The sequence below is a fragment of the Martes martes genome (genome assembly GCF_963455335.1).
Source record: "Martes martes genome assembly, chromosome: 9".
Lineage (NCBI taxonomy): Eukaryota > Metazoa > Chordata > Mammalia > Carnivora > Mustelidae > Martes > Martes martes.
In genome coordinates this window covers 119,215,071-119,232,169 of record NC_137896.1, presented here as the reverse complement: position 1 = coordinate 119,232,169, position 17,099 = coordinate 119,215,071, and the positions used below count along the sequence as shown (strand labels likewise).

Here is a 17,099-nt window from a genome sequence, read left to right as displayed (position 1 = left end):
TTTGCTCTTCATTCATCAAAATGTATCAACCATGTATTACCTACAAGGCACTGGACTATAGCACATGGGGAACGTTAAGATGTACAAGAAACAAATCCTCTCCTTAGGAGTGAGGGGAAACAGTCATTCAAGTTTAATCTGCCATGTGCCAAGTATGATGACAGAGGCTTTGTATCTATTACCTCATGAGATCTTATACTTAAGGTGAGCTAAGACACACGCAGAAATAATAATATACTTGGCATATGCTGAGCACCCAATAATTATCTGTTTAATGAATGAATATAAGGAACCTAAGAGATCTCAAAATAATCACTCTCGTTTCAGAGACCCAGAGATTCAGAGTCCCCCTGAGGTAGTGGTTTCCGACACCAAGAACCTCATTTCATGTTGGGCTGACCACTTCCGAGCTGTATAATGAATGGTCTGATCCTGGGCAGGTTGGGTAACCTGAATTTTGATTTCCTAACCTGCGATTTGGGTAAGGAGCCTCCCACTTCATAGTACTGTTACGGGGGTTGGTGATAACGTCTGTAAAGCTCCCCGCGTAGAAGGCGCTCGAAAAAGTGGCAGCAACTAGTACTATTATTAAATTTTACTACTGGATTGATACACTCTAACCATTGATGTAGTGTCCTTTCTACGACTGGCTCCAGTTATGTGCATGCACTTCCTGCAAACGCGCTTAAAGACCCCTAGAGACTCAGAGACCAGTGCTTTTTTTAACCTGGTGCGAGACATTAGTAATTTCACTTTGATAGAGAGGCCTGAGGGATTTGTCTCCAGCGCCCTTTCGTGGCTCTTTACAGACTGCAAAAAGCCTGTCACCAAGGCTCCCCACCGGCTTCTCGACGTCTAATCACGGTCCCTAAGCACCTACTGTGCGCAACACAGCGCACCGCGCCAGGAGCTGCAGGGAGCCCGGCCCGTACCCTTCTTCTGGTCTTTTACGTCACGGTTTGAGGCGACTAAGCCCTTTTCCCTGACGTACTGTTGCGAATTGGTTCGCAGGCAATCGCGGTACCCACAAGGACAGCTCCAAATCCCCACGCGCGTACGAAACCACAGAAACTCACGCCTCCCGCCTCCTGCCGCAGGGGGGAGCAAAGACCCCTGGGAAATTGACCTTTCGCCTCCGCTCACTCCTTACTTCAGCTCACCAATTTTGACGCTAGCGAATGAAGCGACGAGAAAATCTGGGAGGCGGGACTTAGTGTTGTCCGACCCACACTGATTGGACTGCGACGGCGTGAGGGGGTGGACCGCGTGAACAGGCTAGCGACCCTCCCTCGGTGAGCCGGGAGAGGTGGAGGTTGCACTTGCGCACTGGGAGGCGGCGGAAGTGGCCTGAGGCGGCTACGCGTGCGCGGTGGGCGGAGCGCGGCTCCTCCACCTCCTTAGCTAGCTAAGTCTTCCCATCCTTGCCCAGCTGGTGTGGTGCTCGTGTTTCCGCACCTCGTCGCGTAGAGTCGCTGCCGAGTGGGCGCTCGGTGTTCGGGTCGTCATGGCTGGTTACGAATACGTGAGCCCGGAGCAGCTGGCTGGCTTTGATAAGTACAAGGTAGCGCGGGGCCCCGCGGACGCCCCTCTCCCTCATCTTCCCGGCCTCTCCTAGGCGGAGACCTGTGTCACCTTGTGCCGCGTGGCTCCGAGCGGGCTGGCGGGCGTTTCTCCGCGGGGTCCTGTCGAGACCTGGAGCATTGGGGTCAGGGTGCGTGGGAGTGTCCTAGGCCCGCAGCCTTGACTCGGTACCCTCCCGGGGGATTGCCTTTTCCTTAGGAGACCGCTCGACGAGGGTGGAACCAGAGAATTCCCTGCGCTGCTTTACTTCATCATGATTATTTTTAGTGGATGCAGTTACCTACGTGGTGTCTTAATTGTCTTCATTTTAATGAAGTCTCCACCCGTCTCTTGCATACAACTCAGATGGAGACGGTTTTTGGCAGAGAGGCCCGGGGAGGGGGAGTAACTACTGAGGCCGTGCTGCTGATGCACTCCACTTCTACGCCCAATGAGGAGGCTTCCTCGGCGGTAGCTTGTGGCGCTTGGGCTGCCCAATGAAGTCAATGTGCACAGAAGGAACTGTGTAGTAGAAAGAGCGCGGGCTTTGGAGTCCGTAGAAACCTGATACCAAACTCTATAATTTCTTTACGTGGCCTTGGGCCAGATAATAGTCCCTATGGTGCAGAATGATTATAGGAATTTGCCAAGGGACTGACACATAATGGGCCTCCAGTAAATGCTGGTTGTTCGCTTTCCTCCAAATCTGGTTTTCCTCCACTGCTCTCTTATCAGTGAATGACTCCACTGTCCATCCAGTTTTCAGAGCCTGAGATCTGGGCTGTAACCTTTCATCCTTGCTATCGGTGTCAGTTTCACTCTCGATTCCTCTACCTCACCCACCAGCCAGTGAATCACTAGGTCCTGTACCTTCTGTCATTTTTAGCCCAAGCTAGAAGAGTGGTTCCATTACCACTCATCCTACATACAGTGTAAGTAGCCTTTTTATTTTAGAATGCTTTTAGAATAGATTTGCAGGAAAAATCGTGAAGATAGTAGAATTCCCTTATGTCTCAGACCAAGTTTTCCCTATTACTAACACCTTAGTATGATACATTTGTCATGATTAATGAATCAATATTTACACATTATTAACTGAGGTCCACACTTTACCCAGATTTCCCAAGTTTTCACCTAATGCCCTTCTTCTTTCCTGGGATTTCATCCACGATACCACATTTCATTTAGTCGTCCTGTCGCCTTAGGCTTCTCTTGGCTGTGACCATTTATCAGACTTCCCTTCCTTTTGATAGCCCTAGTAGTTTTGAGGAGTTCTGGTTATGTGTTTTGTAGAATGCCTGTCAGTTGGGATTTGTCTGATGTTTTTCTCACGGTGAGGCAAGGGTTATGGGGTTTTGGGAGGACGAGCACGGAGATGAAATGGCATTCTCATTAGAGTACATGCTGTCCATATGACTTGTCACTGTTGATACTGACTTTGATCACCGGGCTAAAGTAGTGTTTGTTAGGTTTCTCTCTGTAAAGTTACTCTCTTTGGAAGGAAGTCACTATGAACCCTCCCTTGATAGTGGAGAGTTATGTCCCACCTCCGTGAGGGCAGAATATTGGCATAATTTGTTTGGAATTATGCATGGGAGATCTGTCTTTTCTTCCCATTGTGTATTTATCCAATCATTTATTTATATCAGCGTGGATGCATGAATGTTTATTTTATACTTTGGGTTATGATCAAGTAGTACTTTATTTTGTTGCTCGACCACATTTACTTTTGCCCTTACAGCTTTTTCTTTATGTTAGTGATCTTTAAAAAAAAATGGGCATCTGGTCACATTACTTCTTTGCTTAAAACCCACCACGTCTTCCCATTGCTCTTGGAATGAAGTCCCAAAAATTCATAACATGATCTACACGGCTCTGAATGATACGGTCCTTACCTGTCTTCAGCTTCACATGCTCCTCACTGCTGCTGCTGGCATTAGTAGCCATCTCCTCCCCTTCCCCCTTTTTCTTTTTCAGATATTTAAGTAATGTTGTTCCAGCTGCCAGGAATGTTGCTTCCTTTCCCGTTTATATTCATCTTCATGTCTTCACTTAAATGTCATTTCCTCAGAGAAACATCCCCTAAGCTCTCCTCTCCCCTTAAGCGTGCCATCAGAGTACCCTCTGCTCCTTTATGGAATTTGTTAGTGTGTCTCCCTATTAGAATGTAATACTCAAGTGGTTAGACTTGGTTTATGGATCACCATGGCCTGAGCACAATACTACTACGCATACTAGGAACCCAGTAGACGTGTGGACTGAATGAATAGCTGAAAAAAATCATAATGGATTTTCCCTAACTGGAATCGGAAAAACTATGAAGGACCTTAGCAAGTCATATGAAACATGCCTCTGCTTTCAAGCAACATGGTGTCATACAATTTTGACCTGAGGTGCTAACGTGTATTAAAATTTAAGTGGAAAGAAGTTTCAGAGCCTTCTTGTAACCTTGGTCAAGACTTTGTAACTTCATTAAAGAAGGTTATTAACCCAGACACCTCCTGTTTTGCCTTCAGCTCTACCCCTTCCTGTTATCTCTTCTGCACTGTAAATATTGACATATAAAACTTTTGCTTACTAGGATCTGGCTTTCTGGGTGTAAGTGCCAATAGAATAGCTGTTTTCAGTTGCAGCAGTGTCTGTATTATGGAATCCACTTTTTTTTATAAGCAGTGTTCCCTAAGTTTATATTTCCAACTAGATAGGTGTTCTCATTTACAGGAAATTCAAGTGTGCTTTTTCCCTTTTTCCATTATCTGACTCACTTCCTGTATCTGACAGCATATTTCCTATCATCCTGGAAAACAAAGGTCAGTTTAGCAAGTGTCCAGTGTTCACTAAAATGTAGTTTGTTGATTTTATTCTAAAAAAGGAGGGCCACAAATTATAACCAAACTTCTTCTAGAAGAAGTATTGTGTTCATATTAAAAATATGAATCCAGAGGTGTCCAAAGGAAAAACTCTGTGTGGTCAGTTTTACTGGAATGTGAATTGTACCTAGAGACACTTTCTAAAGAACACACATACCTCTTGTGTGGTCTTCAACAGGAAGTGCTTTATGAATGCTTATTGAATTAAAACAGCTTTCGAAGCAGATCATCTCATAAATGGGTAAAGACTCAAAATAGTCAAGAGATCTTTATTCCCTGATGTGACCCTGTATATTACAGCAAAGAGATGTGAGAAAATTTGATACTATAAAAGCTGCTGGTATAAAAATTACTTTTGAATTAGTTTAATTTCTTTGTCTCCCTAGAGGTACATCTGAGAGCTACAGTTGGAAACCTGGCAGTTATTCAGAATAACCACCGAGAGGGGGTGCATATGTGGGTGGTAATTAGATTTCTGTAGTAAGAAACTAAGATGATTGCTTCTCGGTACAGAAGAAAGCATGGGATGGATTGTATGTTCCGTGCTGTCTGTTATGTGTTATGTCTCCATTTGTTACTACAGTTTTATTAAGCAGATGAATAATTAATTTGTTGAGAGTCTGCCTTCTCTGTTAGGATATGAGCTCTGAGAGGGTAGGGCCTATAGGTGTCTTATTCAACATGACCAGGGTATAGCACATGAAGAAAATAGGTGCTCAACAAATATTTATTGAAGGAATGAAAGTGCAAAAGAATATAAACCATTTTGGAAGTATGGTAAAAGGGAGCTGTGCATCTCCTGGATATCCGAAGAGTACTTTTGTATTTTGAATGTGAGGATGTCAGGGGTTTAAATACCATTTTCTCTGTTGCTTCTTCATGTGCCTTTAGACAATTATATTGGGGGATTTTACCTTTGAGAGACTTATCATTCCTCCTTTCTACCTGTCCTTTCTTTGGACAAGTCTTTACAGTTGAAGGATTTTCCCGTTTATCTAAGGGTGAGACTTCTATTGTGGTTTACTTAATCTGACCTAGGGGAGGCATTATTTAATTGCTAGTGTAACAGCTCGTTCCAAATTATATCATTTTGCTTCAGAGAGGAGGTAAGTGTTCTTCCAAATGTCTTGCTTGGTTTCAAGAATATACTTTTAGGATGGATTGGTTTCAGTTATTTTGTTGTTGCATGTCAACAACAACCAGATTATGGGAGCTGTAATAATTGTAAATTTATTAGTATAACAGTTAGCAGGTTGTAAAGAGAGACTGTGTGCAGGAGAGCAGTGGAATGCAAAAGGAGTGGAGGCCTGAGAGTATTTTCTGGGAACCATAAGAAGGTAGATATTTAGGCATAATGGTGGAGAGGCGGGAGATGAGGCTGAAGAGGGAGGTGGGGTCCTATCAAGAGGGGATGCTTTGATGGAAAGGACTTCTAGGTTTTACCCTGTAGATCAGTGTTTCTGTGGCCCAAGGACTATCAGCATCAGAATCACTTGGGGAAGTGTTTAAATAGCAGATTCCTAGCCTCACTTAGGGAGATTCTGGGTAGATTAGTATTATCTGCATGTTAAATATCTCAGGTGATTTTTAGGCATGTCGTAATGCTGTAGGTTTGGGGGAACTGCTTGATTTTAAACAGGATCAGATATTAATTTTAGGAAGCTTACCCTGCAGCTTGTAGAACAATGGGTAAGTAGATAATAGTAATCTTTTGTGCAAGGGACTTCTCTTGGACGGGACCAAATGGTGTGGTTTGTGGACTAGGAATCAAAACAAAGAACCTTCATGCTGTGAAGAAGTATCGTTGGTGGAAGAATTATCCTCCACTAGAGGAATATTTCTGTGATGATTTCAGAGAATAGAACACTTGTCTTCTGAGGCAGAGTAGACACATGAGAAATTCTTGATCTTTCGGTTTGCACTTATGATTGCAGGCCAGCTACAGTATACCATGTTAATTATGGCAGTAGCTAAATATGTTACATTTAATTGAGACATAACTTACCTTTAGTTGTGCTTGGTCTCCTTGAGTAGATTGATAGAGCTGTCCTTTCCCACCTGTAGATACATTCATAAGGCTTGAAAAGCATTTTAGTGACCCCGTTTTTTAAAAGAGATTTTATTTAGTTATTTGACAGAGAGACACAGTGAGTGAGGGAACATAAACAAGGGGGAAAGTGGGAAAGGGAGAAGCAGGCTCCCTGCAGAGCAGGGAGCCCAGTGCAGGACTCCATCCCAGGACCCTGGGATCATGACCTGAGCCAAAGGCAGATGCTTAACCAATTGAGCCACGCAGGTGCCCTTTTAAAAAAGATTTTATTTTTGGGGCGCCTGGGTGGCTCAGTGGGTTAGGCCTCTGCCTTTGGCTCGGGTCGTGGTCTCAGGATCCTGGGATCGAGCCCCGCGTCGGGCTCTCTGCTCGGCGGGGGGCCTGCTTCTCCCTCTCTCTCTGCCTGCTGCTCTGCCTGCTTGTGATTCTATCTCTCTCTCTGTCAAATAAATAAAATAAGGTCTTTAGAAAAAAAAAAAAGATTTTATTTTTAAGTAATTTCTACACCCAGTGTGGGGCTCTAACTCACAACCCTGAGATCAAGAGTCACATGCTCTACCGACTGAGTCAGCCGGGTGTCCTTTTATTATTATTATTTTTTAAGATTTTATTTTTAAGTAATCTCTTTAGTGGCCATAGCTATAGAATTATAAATGCCTCGTGGAAAGAATTATTTTTGCAATTGACAGGCAGAGGAATCTTTCAGAAGGAGTGAAAGAAGGATGGATGGGGAACTTCTGTAGAATGAGAGGGGGAGAGATTAAGTGGTAGGTAGAAGGTCACCACATTTTTAGGTGCTATTTGGAAGAAACATCTTGACTTGGTTCTTTTACTGCTTTCTGAAACATCAGTTCACTGAGGATGGCTTGTTTTTCTAACTCCTGTAATGCTTAAATTTGCCCAGTGTGTAAGGGAAAGTTGGAGCAGATGTACCAGAGAGACTGAAGGGGGGAACCAAGGCACAGAGACCAGGAAGACCATGGTAAATTAGACATAAGGAAGTGGCTGAGCCTAGTGAGCTCAGTGAAGGAAAGTTGAAATGGCAAGAGAAATATTTTAAATACTGAGTAATAATAGTAATGATGATAGCAAATGTTTATATATGCCGGGCATTGCTTTAAGTGTTTTTACATATATTATCTCACTTAATATTCACAGATGCCCTAAAAAGTAGAGCTACTGTTACTTTACTGAGGCACAGAAAATTTAACTTATTAATGGTCCCAGAGCTGAGATTTGAACCCGGGTAGTCTGAGTTAGGAGCCCATTTTCTTCATGCTATGCTTCCTCTCAAATCTAAGAATTAAAGATAAGCTCTGCCTTGTAGTTACTGGATGTTTGTACCAGATATAGAAACAGTAAAGTGAAGACCTTCAGTGTCTAATGTGTGCAGGTGGGGAAAATGTACAGTGAAAAAGAAAGAACTATTTTTGTTTCTTTTCCCCCATTTTAAAATTATTAGTGGGGGCAGGTGGATGACCATATTTTCTAGTCTTAACATTTTGCTGAGTATTAAGAACATGTCATATACTAGTAGCTTTAATTGAGATAAAAGTCTTTTGATTAAATAATTAGCTTTGGGACTAATATTAAGTTAGAGAGAAACCACGTGCTAGTGTTTTAACTTAGTGTCATCTCTAACAAGATTTCCGCATCTGTGAAATGAAGGAGTATCTGTCTCATAGGATTGTTATCAAAACTGAATGATTCAATATTTGTAAAATGCCTGGCACATAGTGCTATATTAATGTTAAGTAAGAAATAAAACTTGACATTTGTGCTTCTCTGTTTGTGGACATTAGTTAACATACAACATACACATGTGTACCCATACCCCAGGAAGTTAAACCAAGAGGAAGTATATTTTAGGAAAGCAAGTTAAGGGTGACAACTTAATGGAGAGACAGGAGGAGTAACAGAGAGAGACTTTGACTTCAGATTTCTTCTTCTCTTTAATCATATATAATAGTACAACATGCAGAGTAAGTAAATTTTCTCAAATATTGCTCTCCTATTTAAGGATCTGCAGTCTCCTCCATATAATTTATCATGTGTTTGGTATCCAGATTTCCCTGCAAGGATTTCAGGTTTCCTCATTAAATGACCCCTCCTTTTGTCTTGTCATCTCTTGTTAGAATTTATTATAGATTACTTAAGTTAGCAAGCAAACCTGTTTGTCATCATGACTTGCTTGTTTTTTACTGCTCCAGCTTCTCCAATCTTCTGTCACTTGTTAGTAGATGTAAGTGACTTGTTAACTAACTTGTTAGTAGAAGTAAATGATAATACTGACTGAAATGAGATTTCGTTGTCTACAGAGTCATGTTTTCTGTGACTGAAGTTCCTAAAGTCTTGTATTGTTAAAAAGTATTTTAAGAAATTTTAAATTTTTGTCCCAGAGTTATTTGAAATCCTCCCCAACCTTTTTGGATTTTAAGTTTAGGTTCGGTGTTTTTATACCATAGATGGTTTCTAGCATAATGTCTTGCATTTAGTAAATTTAGTGAGTACTTGCTGGATTTTATAATACCTTGTCTCTTACTTGCAGTACAGTATTTGAAGTTACCATAGGGAGGACTAGGTGTTGGCCACTAAACTAATGGTGTGGTTTCTCCTTCAGCCGAGGAGTTGTGGGAGTGCCATCAGTGTTTGCCTTCACCAGAGCAGTGGTCCTCAAACCTGAGTGTGCTGCAGAATTACCAGGAGGGTCTGTTAAAAGAGATTGCTGAGCTGTACTCCTAGAGTGTCTGAATCTGTATCTGTATGTCTGGGGCAGGGTCCCAAAATATGGGTTCAGTTTGGTGACTACAGTTTGCAAACCACCCCATCGAAGAAATATTCAGCTATATTGCAATCTGAAGAGGAGTTAATAAAACCCAGAGGTGGATGTAAAGGAGTAAGAAACTATATTACCGTAATGAGTTAGCTCTCAAGCATCAGGTAGTCTTGATTTTGTGGGTAGGAGCCCTAAGATATCTCTGAGCAGAAAAGATGATGTAGCGCTTTCAGAATTGTGCACTGGTTTCTTATCGCTGGGTAACAAATTATCACAGACCTGGTGGCGTAAAACAACACACATTATCTCACAGTTGTCTGTGAGTTAGGAGTTGGCAGCAGTTAGCTGGCTCCTCTCTCTGCTCAGGGTCTCACCAGGCCGCAGTTAGGGTGTCAGCTGGGCTGTGTTCTCATCTGCAGCGTGGGGTCCTCATCCAGGCTTGTGTGGTTGTTGGCAGCATGCAGTTCTTCCCAGTCACTGAGTCCTTTAGCTCCTAGGGCTCTCCCACTTTTCCCTGCCACACGACCCTTACCATACGCAGTTCATGTCATTGCTGCTTGCTTCTTAAAGGTCAATAGGAGACTCCTCCACGTTGCTAAGATGAAGACTTATATTCATGGAAGTGATATCTCATCACCTTAGTCATAGAATATATCCTAATCAAGGCAGTGACATCTGTCACCTTTGCTATGTTCTGTTGGTTAGAAACTAGTCACCGGGTCTGCCCTCAAGGGAGTGGAATGAACCTTCAAAGGGAGGGGATTGCTTCTAGAGGGGCTTGACTCACTGGGGATTACTTTAGGATGTGTCTGCCATAAATTGGAAGACAAAAGTATATTTTAGAGGCTATTACGAGAATAATGATTTCAGTAAATTGGGTCTAGGTAGATCATGATTGTATTTAAGCCAAGAAAGGGTAGTCTGGTTTCAGACAAAGTGATCAATTTCATAGACATGTTCCAGGATGAATCAGAAAGGACTTATAGTTTAGATCTGCTTATTAGCTGTTGTGATCCTTGAATTTTATAGTCTCTTCATTTGTAATGTAAGTAGGAATAATCTATTTTACAATATCAAATAAGAGAACAGCTGTAATTGTCTGTGGAAACTGGAAAACATTATACAAATGTAGACATGATATTATTAAAAGGTGAAGAGTAAGAAGAATATCCCCTTGTGAAGTTAAAAGTTGCTGTGGACTAGGGGAAAGCAGATTTGGTGAAGAGAGTAACATTTCTTCTCATCACTGATACCTTAACTCCATACTGCTACTTAAATAAACATGCAAAGTAGTTCATGCATTTATTCATTCATATGTATAAACATTTAAATATGTTTATTGAACTCAGGTTACTGTGTGCCAGAAGCAGAAAAGATTAGGTTGTGAAGTTTTCTCCATTCTCTTAATTGTAAGTTTCTTTATATCCCAGTGCTCAGTGAGCCCCACACTTTTATGTGAAAGGCTGCTCTTTTGATTGCCTTGGTATTTGTTGAGTGAATAACGATTTTTTAAATAATTGAGATCCCTCGTTTTATGTTTCTTGCTTAAAGTGCCTTGCCTGGAGTATTGGAATGCCATTGCTAAAGAACTCTGCTCCAGAAGTGGCTGGTGGGATATATGTTGGCCACAATGGATTCTGCTCCTGTAAAGACTTAAAACACCTAAACATAATTGAGCCATGAGTCCTGTCAGCAAGGGTCTGACCTCAGTATCATACCCCTGTGCTATACCAGACACTGAGCTTCATTGAGCAGGGAGAGGGAAGAGAGAGTTGACACTTCTTTCCCCTGTTTTCAGAAAGGTTGGTAATGTGTGTGTTGCATTTTAGAGATGTCTGAAAAGTTGGTTTGAGCAACAAATATTATAGTTTCATATAACCCAGTTGTGAACTAAAATTGGCTTTTTAAGGACATCTTGCTTTTTACTCTTAAAAACTTGGATAATTTTGAACTAAAAAATTTTGGGAATAATTAAAAGAAATTAGAAGTATCATTTGAGTTGGGTTGCATCTGAAGTGATTAACAGTAATTGTGGTGTATGAACTATAACAGTGTGTAGCAAGCCACACTTTATGGATTACTGTAGTTAATGAAATGTGTTTTATAACTATAAAGCTTCAGGACACTGGGTGGCTCCCTCAGTTGAGCAGCTGACTCTTGATTTCGGCTCAGGTCATGATCTCAAGGTTGTAGGATCAGGCCCCACATCAGGCTCCTTGCTCAGTGGAGAGTCTGCTTGAGGATTTTCTCTCCCTCTCCCTCTGCATCTCCTCCCACATGTGTGTTTTTTTCTTCCTCTCTCATAAATCTTTTTAAAAAAATATAAAGCTTATATTTCAGATGGGTAAAGACAGACCTCATATTAAAATCATTTGAAAGCGAGAGTCCTATTCTCCTTATATTGTTTAGAAGACAAACAAAGTAGGGGAAATCTGTAGCTCAGTATAGTAGTAGAGCATTACTTGGGACAGTGGCCCCAGTCTAATTAATAATTTGTCCAAAGCTCTGTATTTAATTCAAGGGTGTGTCAGTTCGTATCAGTTTTCTTATCAGTACAGAGAAGGGATTTGAAATATAGTACCTTTCTAAAGGGAACACTTCTTTGTCCAAAAGAGGTGGTTTCATAGTTTTCCTTTCATTGGAGCCAATTTCCTTCTTAAATTAAGGGGAGTCTCACATTTTTAATGTCCCTTCTCAAAAACGTATACTTTGCAGCATATTTGGAAGTAATTTAGAAGTCACCGTACTGCTGCTAACCCTAACCCATAGTCTAACCCATAATCCTTTCCACCTGATGTACTTTAAGTCTTGTAACTGGCCTCTATTTGCACTTTGGTCCCTGTGGAGTTCTTTTTACACTGTAATCAGTACGATCCTTTAAAAATGTAAATCAGGATGTGCATTGGTTTAGAATAAAATATAGCTCACTGTGGTCTTGTTAGGTGGTGTAGGCCCATGTCTCTCCAGTCTCATTTCCTGTCACTCTTCCTGCTCACTAAGCTATAGCTGCATTAGCCTTCCTCCAGTATTTCAAATATTTCTAGCTTTCTGGTCTTAGCACATATTTGTTCTCTTTGCTTGGAAGGTATCTTGGCATGCACTCCCTTCCCTGCAACACCTATGTACCACACACACACACACACACACACACACAAATGCACACTGCCACATGTATATTCTTTATTTGCTATTTCTTTTTAGGTATTTTACATATAAATGCACAGATCTTAAGTGTCTAATTTAATGGATTTTTACATATGTATATACCCAAATAACCACCACCCAGATCAAGGTACAGAATTATTTCTGGCACTTCAGAAGGCCCCCTTCAGTCTCTCTCATCAAATTACTATTATTACTTCTTTTGTCATAAATTAATTTGTTTTTGAACCTGATACAAATGGAATCTACAACAGCATGTTCTCTTTAGCGTCTCTCTTCTTTTACTCACTATAGTGTGTCTTATGTTCCTTATCTGTCTTCTCATCTTGGACTCAGCTGAGTATCCCCTCCTTAGAGAAGCTTTCTCTGACCACTCCGACACTATGCACACTCTGCCCCGAGTCATCTTGCAAAATACCCTGCTTATTTCTTTCACGGTATTTAACACAACTTGTGATTATTTCTTGTTTCCGTGCTTCCTGTCTATCTCACAATGGGCTATAGACTTGGTTAACATAGGGAACATTTTGCTCTTGTTCATCGTTGTCTTCGCTGGGCCTAGTAAAAATTTGCCTGGCACAATCATAGGTACTCAATCATAAATATTTGTTAGCTTACTGAATGAATGAATGAATGAATGAAGAATGAAATCTCCTTTATTTTCTGACTTGTGCTGAAGTAAAAAAAAAAAAAAAGAGTTCTGAAACGTTCTAATTTTTGGCAAAATGTTATCTAAAATAATTCTGATCTTACTAAGATTTTATGAAAATTTTCTCTTGTGGGAAAGATAGACTAATTGTCACAGATGGCAGGACAGAATTCTATACCCAATTAAAAATTATTAAATGTACTTGAGGGAAATGTTTAGAAGTTCTGTCTTGATCAGCATTTTTACAGAGACTTAGGTGAAGGCATTATTATCAGCATGACTGATTTACATGCTGAGATTTTGAAGAGGCATAGCTCTTACCTTGCTTAAGTGAGTGAATCTGAAGAGCTCTGGAGGGGATAGAAAAATGAGTTGAATCTAGTAAGGTGAAATGTTATAATGGTAAATGTACAGTCTTGTCCTTAGGTTCCAACAGTCATCCTCAAGTTAGCATGGAGAAAGGTGGCTTAGTAGTCCAGCTGTGCATTCATATTTAAGTCTGCCAAATGATTTTGTTGCCATAGGAAATTAGTATGTTGAGTATCAGAGGAATATTGAGGAAGAGGGCCTTATGGTCATGTTCTGTCTACTCATGCACCACGTGAAATGTTTCTTATGCCCTGGATCATGTTTGTATTGGTTTAATAACAAATTGGATTTCCTGGAGCACCGTCAAACTAAAGCCTCAGGCACCTGTTTTTGTGAATAAAGTTTTATTTTATTTTTTTTAAAATTTTTTTATTTTAATAAACATATAATGTATTTTGTGAATAAAGTTTTACTCGAACACAACTGTGCCCACTTGTTTACCTCTTTTCTTTTTCTTTTTTTTAAAAAGGGTTTTTATTTATTTATTTATTTGATAAAGACACAGCGAGAGAGGGAACACAAGCAAGGGGGAGTGGGAGAAGGAGAAGCAGGCTTCCCGCTGAGCAGGGAACCTGATGCAGGGCTCGATCCTAGGACCCTTGGATCATGACCTGAGCCGAAGGCAGACGCTTAACGACTGAACCACCCAGGTGCCCCTGTTTACCTATTTTGTGTGACTGCTTTCTTGCTTCAGTGGTAGTGTTGAGTGTTTATTACAGAGACCATATGGCCTGCAGAGCCTTAAATATTTACTATCCGATGCTTTCCATAAAAAGCTTTCTAGCTTCTGGTCTAAAGTACAAGACCTAGATGAGGAAGAAGATTGAAAGCATGGCAAGAGGAGCAGCAAGAGGAATGTGAGATGTGTCAGCAGGTGAAGAGAAGATATAGGTGTGATGGGGGGGGGGCGGCCTCAAATAGTTGAAGCATGGTTATTGGGAAGAAAAATTGGACCCTTGTCTGCTTAACTTTGTAAAGCAGTATGAAAACAGGATAGAAAATATGGAACAAGGGGAGGATTTTGTTAGTGTATAGAAAGTTGGTTTAACATGGGTTGGGTTTGCTTCTGGAAATGAGTTTTTTGGCACCAGAGGCATTTAAAAAGAGGCCAGATGTCTGCTTTACCTATTTGCGTTGATGAGGGTCAGGCAAGCAAGAACTAGACATCTTCTGAACTCTTGTGATTCTGAGGTTTTGCCTTGGAATGATTTTCAAACCCGGGCTGTGGTTTTCAAGCATTTCTCCAGGGCACTAGCTTCATCTGGCCTTGCAGATTGGAGATCAGGCAAGCCACAGTGGGCCTTAACAGTGGATTATCTACCTGGTTCTAGATGTTCAGATATATACCATTCCACCAGAAAATAAAAAATATATAATAAGCTTTAACAAATACCTGAATCTAGTTTAACATCTCTAAAAGTTTATTATTTATTTATTTTTTCATGCACGTGGAAAGTTTGAATCATTCTTTTTTCCTGTTGATTCACAAGACAGTTTTAAGTTTCTTTGTTTATACTAAGTGATATGTGATATCGAAAAATACTCAGGTGTGTAAGGCTAGAGCACAGAGTGTTCTTTAGGTTTATTGTTTGCTACCGTTTGTGATCTCATTTTACATTTTCTTGCTGCACTTCAGCTAAAGGTGAAACATTTACTTGGGCAAACTGACCTTGTATTTAGCTCTGCATTCTTTTCATACTTCTGGTCTCCTGAAGTGGAAATTTAGAGGTAGAACTTCAGAGTTTAAAAAGAGGAGCTTTTCAAATGAAAATTCCACCAGTTAAGGGCCTTCTTTTAGATCTGAATTCAAATTATGGAAAGCTGCTGAATGAGGTTCATTCAGTAAACATTTGAATTAAGAACATTATACTTTGTACATCGTATTCGGTATTCATGGGATGTCTTAAACAGTTTCCTTCTGACTTGGACTACTTACGCTGTACATTGCAGTAGACGGTGGGCTTGAAATGTGTGGTTTCCCCATTTATCTGACCTGCTGGCTAGTCAACTCGGTCTGGATGCTGGCTCCTGTAAGTGGAGAATAGGACCCTCCCCCTTGTCATTGGCAGCTTCTATTGGTTCCCTGTCCTCAGGTCCAAAGACTTAAATACATGTAGTCCTGTCAGTTGAGGACCCCTTCTTTCTGCAGAGGTTCAGATGCAGTGACATTTGCTATGTGGAAAAGCTTTGTAACCTGTGGGAAACTGTGCAAGTGTAAGGTGATTTTAGGAAGAACATAACTCGCATTCAAGTAGAGTCTCTTGGCTGCGCAGCCTGTCGCCGCAGCCAGCAGAGGCACACCGGGATCTTCACCGTTTTCCTCCCATGTCTAGCTCAGATCCGTTGTCCCAGTTATCCCATTTCAGGCAGAATGAGTTGGAGAAAGGGAGGCACTCAGACATGGAGTCTGCTGAATCATTCGACTTACTGGTTAACTGTCTTTGCTAGCAGTATTTCACATTACTTCTCTGCATTTACTTTTTTGTTCCATCACACTTTGGAGTCTTGAAACATTGATGAGAAAAGATTTCGTGCATATTCGGAAGCATTCAGGAAGAAGTTTTGACCTTTAATTATGATTTTTTAAAGATTAGATCATTCAAATGCTTACTACCTCTTTTATGGACATACTAAGCGTTACTATAAAACACAAAACTTTTTTCAGACATTGGGCTATTGTGATGTTTAAATGTCAGCTGGATGAGTTAGGTGGTATTCCCAGTCTCTGAGGTGGGAATTATCCCTTACCAATTATCTCTTCTTCCCCACACCTAGTGGAGTGCTTATGACATGCTGGGTACGCCAGTGTGTGTGTATCTGATGAATAAGTCATTGATGTGACTCTTAAAATTATATGCATGTATGTCTGTGTAAATACAGATATTTGTTAAAATTTCCTTTGAATTTTTATTAAATAGCTCAATAATTAGGGAATAAACTGGATCACCACAGAACCCTAACCTGTTCTTACCTTCCTTTGGTTATTTATGCAAGCTGTTTTTCTGCTGTAAAGGGATCTGTCATGCTTTGGTGGTTAAAAAACATTTAAGAATATCTAGTACTTACATAGCACTTACCGTGGGCAAGGTACTACTTTAAGTGTTTCACGCATATGATTAATTTACTTAATTCTTAAGGCAGTCCTTTGAGGAAGAAGCTGTGCTCCTCATTTACAGGTGAACAAACTAAGGCAGAGATTAAGTAACTTTCCCAAAGTTGCACGTCTAGTAAGTGTTTTAGTGGTGGTATGAGGAGGTGGAGAAATTCTGTGTTGGAATGTATACAGTGTGCACATTTTGATCTGGCATTGTAAGTGAGGTCTTGTAAGCAATATAAGTTTCTCTACTGAAACATTGTAACATTATAAAAGTTGAATGAATGAAAAAGAGAAATCTGGCTGTACTTGACCATCTTTGTCCCATTTATATTGTTCCTCCAGTTTTGTTATTTAGATGAGGACATCATGTAAATAGACATGGTTTCTAGGTTATTTTTGTAATATTATTTTCACTCCAGAAATACTGTTCTATTTGCTAATGTGCAAGGATAACTGAATATTTTCTTTCATTTCTTAACAGTACAGTGCTGTGGATACCAATCCACTCTCTCTGTATGTCATGCATCCATTTTGGAACACTATAGTCAAGGTAAGATTATTAATAG

The 17,099-nt window shown here is 40.7% G+C and overlaps 1 protein-coding gene across 2 annotated transcripts in view; it reads left to right on the top strand.

Annotated features, from left to right (window-relative positions):
* Positions 1-1,366: 1,366 nt before the first annotated feature.
* SELENOI (selenoprotein I) overlaps positions 1,367-17,099 on the top strand; it is a 36,385-nt gene continuing 20,652 nt past the window's right edge. Inside the window, exons 1-2 of one of the 2 annotated variants that reach the window (XM_080814328.1) lie at positions 1,367-1,561; positions 17,015-17,083. In XM_080814328.1, coding sequence (XP_080670454.1) covers positions 1,505-1,561; positions 17,015-17,083 — 126 coding nt within the window. In that variant the 5' untranslated portion in view covers positions 1,367-1,504. The remainder of the gene's footprint in view (positions 1,562-17,014; positions 17,084-17,099) is intronic. The other variant, XM_080814329.1, reaches the window with a different exon arrangement.